The 12,508-nt window shown below is 45.2% G+C and overlaps 1 protein-coding gene across 4 annotated transcripts in view; it reads right to left on the reverse strand.

Moving 5' to 3' along the window:
* Nucleotides 1-2,262: 2,262 nt before the first annotated feature.
* The window catches only part of LOC119975455 (autophagy-related protein 16-1-like), a 41,622-nt gene continuing 31,376 nt past the window's right edge, over nucleotides 2,263-12,508 (reverse strand). For all 4 annotated transcript variants that reach the window (XM_038815131.1, XM_038815133.1, XM_038815130.1 and 1 more), the window contains 4 exons: nucleotides 11,169-11,318; nucleotides 9,825-9,872; nucleotides 7,775-7,876; nucleotides 2,263-6,527 (listed from right to left, as the gene is read on the reverse strand). In XM_038815131.1, the coding sequence (XP_038671059.1) occupies nucleotides 6,434-6,527; nucleotides 7,775-7,876; nucleotides 9,825-9,872; nucleotides 11,169-11,318 (394 nt within the window). In that variant the 3' untranslated portion in view covers nucleotides 2,263-6,433. The remainder of the gene's footprint in view (nucleotides 6,528-7,774; nucleotides 7,877-9,824; nucleotides 9,873-11,168; nucleotides 11,319-12,508) is intronic.

Here is a 12,508-nt window from a genome sequence, read left to right on the forward strand (position 1 = left end):
ATGACCACTATCAATCCCTCTACCAATAAAAGCTAGCACACCGTACACCTTCTTAACAACCCTCTCAACCTGGGTGGCAACTTTCAGGGATCTATGTATATGGACACCGAGATCTCTCTGCTCATCCACACTACCAAGAATCTTACCATTAGCCCAGTACTCTGTCTTCCTGTTATTCCTTCCAAAATGAATCACCTCACACTTTTCTGCATTAAACTACATTTGCCACCTGTCAGCACAGCTCTGCAGCTTATCTATGCCCCTCTGTAACTTGTAACATCCTTCTGCACTGTCCACAACTCCACTGACTTTAGTGTCATCTGCAAATTTACTCACCAATCCCTCTACGCCCTCCTTAAGGCCATTTATAAAAATAACAAACAGCAGTGGCCCCAAAACAGATCCTTGTGGTACACCACTCGTAACTGGACTCCAGTCTGAACATTTCCCATCACCCACCACCCTGTGTCTTCTTCCAGCAAGCCAATTTCTGATCCAAACTGCTAAATCACCCTGAATCCCATGCCTCCGTATTTTCTGCAATAGCCTACCGTGGGGAACCTTATCAAATGCTTTACTGAAATCCATATATACCACGTTAACTGCTTTACCCTCATCCACCTGTTTGGTCACCTATTCAAAGAACTCAGTAAGGTTTGTGAGGCACGACATACCCGTCACAAAACCGTGTTGACTATCTCTAATAAAATTATTCCTTTCCAGATGATTATACATCCTATCTCTTATAAACCTTTCCAAGACTTTGCCCACAACAGAAGTAAGGCTCACTGGTCTATAGTTACCGGGGTTGTCTCTACTCCCCTTCTTGAACAACGGGACATTTGCTATCCTCCAGTCTTCTGGCACTATTCCTGTAGACAACGATGACTTAAAGATCAAAGCCAAAGACTCCGCAATCTCCTCCCTAGCTTCCCAGAGAATCCTAGGATAAATCCCATCCGGCCCTCAAGCCCTTCTAGTCTAGTAGCCTGTATCTCAGTATTCTCCTCGACAACATTGTCTTTTTCCTGTGTGAATACTGACGAAAAATATTCATTTAGCACCTCTCCTATCTCCTCGGACTCCACACACAACTTTCTACTACTGTCCTTGACTGGCCCTACTCTTACCCTAGTCATTCTTTTATTCCTGACATACCTATAAGAAAGCTTTAGGGTTATCCTTGATCCTACCTGCCAAAGCTTCTCATGTCCCCTCATGGCTCTTCTTAGGTCCTTCCTAGCTAACTTGTAACTCTCGAGCGCCCTAACTGAACCTTCACGTCTCATCTTTACATAAGCCTCGTTCTTCCTCTTGACAAGTGTTTCAACTACTTTAGTAAACCACAGTTCCCTCGCTCGACCACTTCCTCCCTGCCTGACAGGTACATATTTATGAAGGACAGGAGCGATAGGGAGAATGTGTTCCAATTCCAAGAAGAGTTGAGGCCATGGGGGACAGATCCAAGGTGAGTGGCCAGCAACATGAGGAATAGCTTTTTAACCCAGCGAGTGTTTAGGATCTGGAAATCACTGCCTGAGCGTGCAGTGAAGGCAGATTCAATCGTGGGTTTTGAAAAGGAATTGGATAATTATCTGAAAATAATTTAAGGTACAGGGAAAAGGCAGAGAAGTGGGATGAGATGGGTTGCTCTTGCAGAGAGCCGACACGGACAGGGGACTAAACATGAATTATCCAAGTGACCAACGCCAATGGGAACCCAGGCGACAAGTGGCAGCAAGTGATTCAAACATCAATATTACAACCATTTCTCTCCTCACTCAACATACACACCCCTCCTTGTAGGATCAGGAATTGAGATCCCCCATTTCCCTTGCCCAATAGGTACAATGATGAAATTAAATGAAAATCGCTTATTGTCACGAGTAGGCTTCAAATGCTTTCAAAGCCAGCGATTTAGCCCTGTGCTAAACAGCCCCATACTGATCAAGTCCAGTATCAATTGTTCATCAGCTGAGAACAGCTAACTTAGCAGAAACAGAGTTTCAAATGCACTCAGATCTGCTGCAGGGCCCAGGCACAATGACCTGCTTCTGTACTATATCATTTTATGTCACCCAGTCCCAACACGAGAATCCAAGCCCTGCTGCTATGGGCAGCTTTTAACCGTGGAAGGGAAAAAGGAAGGTGAGGAAGACAATTTAACATCTTGACTCTCAAATTGCCTGAAGCTTTTATATACAAATTTAAACACAAGAGAAAACATCACCTGAAGTTGAAAAGGCAATTCAGAACTTGATGTAGCTTTTAGAATTCACTTTATTAAAAAAAAACATTTGTAACGAAGCAGCACTGGCAGATTTACAGAGAAAATCGATGGTGATTACATGGGATTCAGCCATAACAAGTGAGCCAAATCTCAGCCAGGCAACGAGGCAGTTACAATGCTGCGCTCTTCAGAAAAAAAAATATAAAGTGCAAATAGACTTTGTGGAGAGTACTCTTAAAGCGTCCATACAAACGAGGTAATTGGATCATGCCACTCAACTACACACACAGAACAAAGGTTGGACCCTGCCTTCGTTGTTTCCTACTCCAGTTCAGGAGCACAAATCTAGTCTGCAGTCACAGTGCAAGCAATTTCTTAATAGGGCATTTGGTAAAACTGTAATGGCCAGGGGAGGTTTTGGGTCCGAGAGTTCAACTAAAGGAAGAGACGCTCGTTTGCTCTTTCTCAACTCTGAGCGGATCTCACTGACAACCGGCTGGACGAGCAATGGGCATCTGCAACAAAACTGAACCCTCTTCCATGTGGATCAGTAGTAATGAAAAGTTCCAGATGTTTAAACATCTGATGCGCAGCTTTGAGGGCAAAATATGATGCCGTAACCTTACAGAGCATGTAAAACAAGCACACCTATCTCGCCAACCCTACCCCAATCTCAGCGGGTGTAAAATGCTCTGCTTGTAGTGGAATAAAGATGGAGCCAGAAACTAGATTCAAATGTTGCTCGATATGAGCATTGTTACGCATGGAACAGAGCTACATAGCTGATGCTCATAGAATGAACAACTCCTTCAGCATTACCGAAACTCATTGTGATGGACAAGCAGCAACAATGTTTGATGCATGCTCCTCTGGCGAACTCAGGAAGAGCACCTCTTTCAAGTAGACACCTTCATGACTCATTTAAGTGTAACAATTTCAGATCATCATATCGCTGCCCGTGTTGTTTCCTTTCATTTGCATATTTCATTTTCTCCCCTCATCTTTTGCTCGCTATCGGCAGAACACCTGCTCCAAGTACAACTTATTTATTTTCATTCCCCATCACCATTTCCTATGGTCCTGGAAGACAAACTCTTTTGTCTTTCAATATATCCTGTCTTACACTTCAACACAGACCTTCCCTTTCTACTTATCCCATTCACCCCTTGCTCAAAACCTAGTATATTTCTAACTTTTCTTGGTTCTGATGGATGGTCACAGGGCCTGAAGCATTAACTCTCACTCTCCACAGATGCTACTTAACCTGAGGATCCAGCTTTTGGTTTTAATTCAGGTTTTCAGTATTCTGCATTTTGAGATATGGGGACAGTTATTGGAAGACTTTATTTTAATTGAATGTGGGTCAGCATGATGCAGAGGATTAACTCTTGACCTACATCATCATGAGTTTGAATCCAGCAAGACTGATGGGATGAAAAATTGAAAGTTTGTCATTTTTTTAAAAACTTTAAACTCACGCAAGGTGAAATTGTACGGTCTCAGTTTTTGATGAGAATTGGGCCTAGCTCAAACATTCTTCCAGCAGTGTATGAGCATATATCTGAGACTAAAGCTGAAACATACTAAAACTGAATGAGATTTACTGTGTGCTTAAACCGTGTACTGGATCCACCTCGGGTTCAATATGGGCTTGATACAGAGTAAAGCTACACAGTTGCAACAAGCATTTCCAGGTTAAATACAGAGTACTGCCTCATCAGGCGTTCCGGGATCATGCATAACTTGGGTTAGATCTACAATGAAGGAAGGTACTTCTCCAATGTCCCCAGGTCAGATATCACAAGTGTTATAGAGTAAAACTCCCTTTAAACTTTTGCACAAAGCACTCCTGGACTAGGCACAGCATTGGGCGAGTGTGAATCAAATGATTTCCCCATGACCTCAGGCGGAGTACTTCTACTGTGCTGCAGAGAAATTTTTCCAAGTATCACATCAAGTTTTCGACCGGTCAGTTTAGTGCAAAGTATGGGTAATATTCTGCTGTGGCTGTGCACCCAATAACAGCTGGATTGACAGTCTCATTCCACACTAGATACATTCAACTAGCCCCCATCCCATTGGCTAGGACCAAATTTGAACTCAGATTCCCAATTCCACATGACAGTAGACCACAATCTGCTCTCCAGTAATCGTGTCCGTTATGGCAAAGGGTCAACAAACTTTCCCTCTGCTGCCGAAGGGTCTGCTGTTCTTTGCAGCTTTTTATTTTCATTTCCACCATCATTGAGTATCTGTACAAAGCACAATGTGTAGCTGTGAACACTCCTTTAGTCATAGTGCAAACACTGCTTGGTAACAGCACAGATTACTGGTTGTTCTTCAGTTAGCCTGTGCTGTTAGTAATGAGAGCTGGTGTTGATGTGGATTATACACAGTAGCTCATTTTAAAACTTAGGCTGAGCTTGAGCTCCATGACGTTACGAGCGCATTATCTTGAAGCTTTCTGCCCTAGTTTGCTTTATATTTAGAAATGATCAATACCTATACAACATGTGCTGTTTGAAGTTTGTGTACATTTATCTTAGGCACAAATTCCCTCTCCTCTTCTCAAGGCGGCAACTCTTGGCGCAGTTTCATAGGCATCTTCTGGATCTTTTAGTGCTCAGCTTAACCATGCTTGGCTAGACATGAGCATGTCTAGACAGCGATGCTAGCACACCATGGGATCAGCAAAGCTAAATGCTCTCCGCCCCAACTCAATGTCCGTACTTTCCAATCAGGGTTACTCTGCAATGATTAGGCCTGGAAATCCTGGCTGCTCTTTCCTGCACCTAGTCCAGGAGCACTGATGCCAACTTTATGGCTCCAAACAGATGCCTCAAACGCCAGTTAAGAACACAGGCTGAGAATCCATCCTAGCATCTTCCCGTCTGTAGGGTTTAGTGTTATTCTGGCAGCGTCCTCGGTAATAAGTCTTCAGAAGAGACATTTTGAATATGAGATTGCTCTGACTGTGCCAGAGATACAAATTCCAAAGTGCAAAACCTGGGAGCTGCTCCTCTGTACAAAGAGTATAAATTAAACATACAGTGTTGGAAGTTCAGCTTACTGAACATAAACTGGAGGAAGAAGGTCGAGCAATTATGTTGCTAAGTGCAAACATTGTAAATTTAGGGCAAATTAAGGAAAATAGAATGCAAGATTAAATAGGGTGAGAAGCGGGAGATTGATCAGTGGTTATCGAAGATAAACAGAGGCTGTGATTAAATAGCTATGGGCAAAGCCCATCAGTGTGTTATTGAAGATAAACAGAACAAAATCGTGTAGCTCGGCTATCAGTGCCATTGTGTACACATTCCCTGCTTGTTGAGATTACTGACGGGAGGCTCATGACCTCAACTCATCACTCAAAGGATGCTGTAATTTAACTCGAGAGCAATTGGGGATGGACAGTAAATGCAGCCGTTCCATGGTCATCCACATACAAAAAAAAAAACAAATGCAGAAAGAATTGCCTCCTTCTGCACTGTATGTTCTATGTTCTAATTGCTTGTTCTTTGGGTTGCAGTTACTAAATTGCTCTTTTGGGGAAAGCTTCTCACACATGGTTTACATCTCCCTAAAGAAAAGCGAACTACACAACATCACCCTGCCCCATCGTTACAACACATCAAACCATCACTTCAAGCTACTTCAACAGAAAACTTAAATAATCAGAACACATACCACCTGTCAACACTTCATACTATCAGAACATTTCTTTCCCATGTCATCCAAAGAAATAAAGATCAAAATATTTATCCAGGTCAGGGGAGAGTGTACAGACGGAGGCAAAGCAGACACAATGGCAAAAACCGCTACCATTGATATGGCAGCAGGAAAATGGTAGCCATGGACAGAGTAAACAACTGGGCACCTTAGGTGGTTAACCCATGTCAAGTAGGATGGCCCCACATCCTAAAGTCGTTCACAGCAGCTGGTACACAGCACAGACCCTCCATATAGTTCCTAAAGCGATATACTCCAGCAGGAGGAGAGCACGCTTTTCACGAATGATTGTAAATGTACAAGAGTTCACAGTCATTGTCTGAATGCCCTTCCAGTGACGCTGATGTATGGGAGGAGGCTCCTCTGCCACGGCACCTTTCATAGCTTGGAGCATGCCACAGGCCAATCTCCTGCGAGCGGCTGGAAGTTGCATGTATACAAGGGCACCGCTGGCCACCTTCTGGTCACATCAAATTAAGCCTCTGACCAAAGTACCACACGGCTTCCTTTGTCCACACTGATCACATGCTCTCCAGACGGCGACCACGCCACTGCATTTACAGAGGAGCTGAATGGGGGACAAAAAGTATGAGTAAGGATTAGATTCTGTTCAGTACTTACCTCCTTGCAGAGCTGGCTGGATCCCACCTTCCACCCTTTGCTAGCCTGAGCTCACCTGAACATCGCCAGGAGGAGGGGGAAAATTTGGAAAAATGCCAATCAAAAAGAAAATGTTGAAAAGAAATAGTCGTACAATATTGCCTTCCATATCATTAGGATCTCACAAAGCACATCACAAGCAATTGAATTGTTTTAGATTTGGTACAAAAAATAAATTGGAGCTTGAACCCATGGTCATCTGACCCTGGGTCAAAATGCTATGAACTGAGCTTAACTAGAACAGTTATGAATCTGAAGAGGGGAAAGGTGTACTTTAAATATCTGCAACTCCATCTGCCCCATAGCAAACAGCACAATTAATAATGGGGGGGGTGGGGGGGGGGAGAAGAACAGTGAAAAACACAGGGAGAAAATGGATTCCGCTGCAGCTCCGGACTACCCAGTGATGTTGCTGCATAGAGCTCTTTGGGGTTTTTTTGGTGTAGAGCAAGTGGACAAATAAGATGTTTTTTGTCAAACAAACACCACTCTCCTAGGAGTTGAATTTGCATTCCGATGGCTGGAGGGATGATGGGAACAATAAACAGGATACCTCTGGGTCTCAGGCAGCTTCAACATGGCAAACCTGGAAGATCAAGAATTGTGTCAAACCCATGACAGACTGAGTAATCTTACTCCTCAAGTATGCTGACCCCGGCACTGCTGACAGCTGACCTAGCTTTCTGATGGAACTCAAAACTCCTGTCACAAATGCCCTGTGATAATAGAGTATGCAGCTTTATCTCCATACTCCAGTAGTGTCCTCAGAAAATACACTCTATGGAGCAGTGGGAGGTGATGGGATCCGAGAACCAATATCTACTAACTCTCTTTGGCGAGTACCTGTTTTGGGACCCAAGTGTGGACAGGACTGGGGTCAGTTGTAATGGCCTTCACAGACTTTTGGACCGTGGCAATGTAGGCTCACGCATGAATAAAAGTCACTTGGGCAGGGTGCTAGCACTGGTGAAGACAGGGTATTGGAACACAACTAAAATGGTGCAGGACAAACACTTTAAAACAGCTGAGCTTATGACAGCTCAATTGCTCGAGGGAAGCAAAAGGTCCATCAAACAAATACGCACTTGGGCAGGAGGCGAACACAGCATTACAAGCAACTATTACAGCCCTTACTCAGTAGCCAGTCTAACAAACCTGTGGTGCTTTCCCAGGGTTCTTTCTGTCTTCCCAGATTCAACACCCCACACATAAAGCGTCCCATCCGAAGAGCCAGCAGCCACAAACTTCCCATCCGGGCTGGAAAAGAGCATGAATTGGTTTAGAGTGATTTCACAGGGCTGGACTCGCATGAATACTTGTTGCACATATTACATTATAGGGCAATGCCATACTGCAGGGTTAATGATTGAGACCACGAGAGCAACATTAAGAAGCTCTACTGAGCCATGCAGTTAGAGGAGCTGTGACATATCTGTTTATTTTGCTGATGAGCTGTATTCATGAAAGCCTTACGAGGACTTAATTGGACAAGGGGCACAATAAGGGAAGGACTTTTTACTGGAATATTAATCAAGCAAATGAGAGTTCAAATCCCCACAAACCAGTTTGAGAATTTGAGTTCAGCTGAAAAATATTTTACAAATACAAAGCTGATTATCAGGAAAAGTGGCCACGAACCATGCAATAAAAAAACACTGCTTCACTAATGCTCTTCATGGAAGGACACCTGCTGCCCTTAAGTTTGGCTCAGATATGACCCCAGTGTCAAACCAAATATTTAATTGCTTAAAGGCCAGGTAACTTTAGCCAGCAATGCCCACATCTGAGAATAAAGATAAAAAGTGAGGCTTTTGGTAATGGGCAAAAGTAATGGGGTGCTGTTGCCAATTTTCAGCTGGTTGATACCCATTAATCACCAGCATGATGCTCAAATTGGACTAAAAACCTTCAGAATGGACGCACGCACATCTGAAAATTTCAAGAGGCGAATCTGTCTGTTACATTACTGCCTGGGCCAGAAAACACCTGTTCCTAAATTATTAAATTTACATTATATTTATTTATAAAAGCTATGAGAAAACACAAGATCAACTCTACTTGCCCTCGTGGTTCTGACCATGATTCGTCATGCTGTTCGGAAGGCCCACACAGGCAATTAGTAGTTGAGTACATCCCTGTTTGGCGGCAGGTGGTCGATGGCTCAGATCTCAGGCGCAGGGGCAAAAAAATGCCAGTGGGACCAGCTTAACTTTGTACCAGCTATCAGCTTGGGTTGGAAGCACGATGTGAAGAATCACTGATGCTTCCCATGATATGAGAAGTGGGAAACTAAATCAAGTGCTGCCATTCAATGCTCTCATCATCAGGAGCACAGGATATTTAAAGCAATGTGAAGATGATTTTAACTTATATATGGTGGGGGGTCACCAAGTTATACCCTGAATCTGGTCTGCGCACTTGTAAGATCAAGGCATAGAAATTTAAGAAATGTTCCCTCATTAATATTGCCCTGACAGCGTCAATGAAGTTTTAGGATCAGGGATTTGCAAGAGCGTTGATATTTCATGGGGCTCCCATTAAAAAAATGAATCCCTCATGGGCGGCATGGTGACAGTAGTTAGCACTGCTGCCTCACAGCACCAAGGACCCGGGCTCAATTGTGGTCTTGGATGACCGTCTGCATGGAATTTGCACATTCTCCCAGTGTCTGCGTGGGTTTCCTCCAGGTGTTCCGGTTTCCTCCCACAGTCCAAAGATGTGGACTGGCCATGCTAATTTGCCCCTTTGTGTCTATGGATGCGCGGGTTAAGTGGAATTAAAGGTTTGCAGGGATAGGGTAGGAATCTGGTTAGGGTGCTCTTTCAGCGGGTCGGTGCAGGCCGAATAGCCTCCTTCTGGATAGTAGATTTCTAACAAATCTTCCACTGTAACCGGATATAAATAGCACCCTGCTATATGCCAATGCCATCTTTTGACCCCCCAACCCACCCTCCACCACCACCCACAACACAGCCTGCTGCCATTAAAGACCTGCCCATTCCACCCAACCCCAGCACACTGACATTCCCTCCCAACACATCCACCCACTAGACACACCTGATTTCTCCCTTTACTCCACCCAGTGCCCCAATACAACCAGCGTCTCCACATCCCCACTACATTATCCTCCATGATTCTCTTTTTTCATTAAATCATAATGATCTGTGAACTAGCAGATATTCAAAGCACTTTAGAGCTCAATTACCTGAACGTTACTCTTGTCCAATCAGACCCGCACTTGAATCCTTGTGCGCTGTTTAGGAAAGAGATTGCACATGATCAAAGGCAGCACTGAGAAAGGCACCAATCACCCACATGTGTTAACGAAGAAGCACAGTAACAATATCTGAGTTACTGGACTATTAATCCAGTGGCTGAGGCAAAATGATTCACAATCACATTCTAATACAGCAGCTGCAGCATTTAAATTCAGTTAACTAAATACAAATCACTGGTGACCTTCAGGAAGGAAATCTGGTATTCTTACCGGCTAGTCCTGTACGTGTCTTCAGACTCTATGTAATGTGGTTGACTGCCCACTGAAATGACCCAGTAAGCCACTCAGCTGCACCAAACTGCTAAAAAGGTCACTGAAGGAGTACCTTCACCAATCGGACTGCAGTGGTTCATGAAAGCAAGTCACCAGAATCTTCTCAAAGGCAATTAGAGATGGGCAATAAATGCTTGCCTTGCCAGTGATGCCCACATCACGTGTATGAATGAAAAAATGGGCAACCAACCAACAGGCCAGAGTAGGGCATCAATCCCTAGTATGTGTCGTAATTTTGCTGCAGCTGTTCCTTGGGAGGGTTTACCATTAAACAGAAACTTACAACTATATAAATGCTGTGGGTACAAGAGGTGTGAAGCCAGAAATTCTGTGGCGAGTGACTCACCTCCTGAATCCCAAAGCATGCCCATCATTTATAAGTGAGTGAGTCAGGAGGGTGATGGAATACGCTCAACATCATCCAGGACAAAGCAGACTTGCTCAGCGCTCCATTTTCACATACCTTAAACATTCAATCCCTCCACACTGGCAGAAAGTGGCAGCAGTGTGTACCATCTATAAGCTACGCTGCAAACAACTTGCCAAAATACCTTTGACAATACCTCCCAAAACCGTGACCTCGACCACCCAGAACAAGGGCAGCAAATTGATGGGAACACCACCACCTTCAAATTCCCCTCTAAACCAAAATGCAGACTTGGAATTATGTTACCATTCCTTCACTTCCACTGGGTCAAATTCTAGAACTTCCTCCCTAAAAACACTGTGGGTGTGCCTGTACCTCATGGTCTGCAAAGGTTCAAGGCGGCAGCTCACTATCATCTTCCCAAGGACTAGGAATGGGTAATAATTCCACTCATTCCACAAGCAAATGGGAAAAGATAAATGGACACAATCCTTAGACATAAACAGATGGAAACCCAACAGTGCTTCCTAAACATAAACAGCCTTACATTGCAATTCTTTGGTATAAAAGAAAGACAGATTCTGCTTGGCAGTTATAGAGTTGAAGCAGTCTGGGCCACCCCTTCCAATTACCTGAAGGACTGTCTGGTGACATTTGTGCGTAGGTCAATAATCTTTAACAAGTCATCTCTGGAGCAGGTGAGTAGTTCTGTGCGCTCAGGGTTGAGATCGAGTGCTGTGATACGACCCTGCAGTTCCACCTCACGCACAATACTCTCAGTCCTGGAGATGGTAGGAACAAAAAATGTAATGCACATGATTTAATAGTATTGTGGAGATGTGGCATTAGATTACTCATGGAACTCTTAGTCTCACACCGTAGTCATTCAAAACTGGTATTGCTTCTATCTCCATAGAGACCAAGGACCCAAAAAAACAATCTGGGGCACGATCTACCAGCCACGTTATGCCCGAAAGGCAGCGCGCCACGGTGCAACGCAGCCAGGAGATCCCTCTTCCGGGATCTACCTGGCTCACCACACCTCGCAAGATCTAACGTAATGTGAATCTCACCCCTTGTGGGCCGATCACTTTTTGGAAAATCTTCATATTAGAGTGAGACAACTAGTCTCACTCTAACATGCACTCCCACAAGCTTCGCCTTGGAGATCTCAGGCGAGCACCATTCAGTGCTGGTCTCCACAAACGGGGACCAGATGAAACGATACTCGTGGGGGTCTCCCAGGGGATCGGAGGCTTGCCACTTATGTGTCAGTCTGGCACTGCCAAGGTGGCACTAGCAGGGGCACTGCCAAGGTGGCACTAGCGGGGCACTGTCAGGCTGGCACTGCCACGGTGGCACTAGCAGGGGCACTGTCAGGCTGGCACTAGCAGGGGCACTGTCAGGCTGGCACTGCCACGGTGGCACTAGCAGGGGCACTGTCAGGCTGGCACTAGCGGGGCACTGTCAGGCTGGCACTGCCACGGTGGCACTAGCAGGGGCACTGCCAAGGTGGCACTAGCGGGGCACTGTCAGGCTGGCACTGCCACGGTGGCACTAGCAGGGGCACTGCCAAGGTGGCACTAGCAGGGGCACTGTCAGGCTGGCACTGCCAAGGTGGCACTAGCAGGGGCATTGTCAGGCTGGCACTGCCAAGGAACCAAGCAGGCATTTTCCCACACTGTGGACTGGGCTTGGGGTACCCTGCATGGGTGGGCCTGGGGACTCACTTATAGGTGAGTTGGAGCGTTCTGAACTCCTGCACTGAGGAGTTGCGGTGAGCGGAGCTCCTCAGTGTAGGAAACGAGACAAAGTGTGGGCTTGCCGGAGAATTCCCCGCTAAGGCCCCGTATCTACCCGACTATGAGTTCCATCACAAGGTGTTTCTCGTCACTCTGAGCGCCGGGAAACACACGGTTAAAGTGCTCGCTACGGTACTCTGTTCCCAGTTGGGTAGATTGCGCCCCTGAAC

This window comes from Scyliorhinus canicula, chromosome 13 (genome assembly GCF_902713615.1).
Source record: "Scyliorhinus canicula chromosome 13, sScyCan1.1, whole genome shotgun sequence".
Taxonomy (NCBI): Eukaryota; Metazoa; Chordata; class Chondrichthyes; order Carcharhiniformes; family Scyliorhinidae; genus Scyliorhinus; species Scyliorhinus canicula.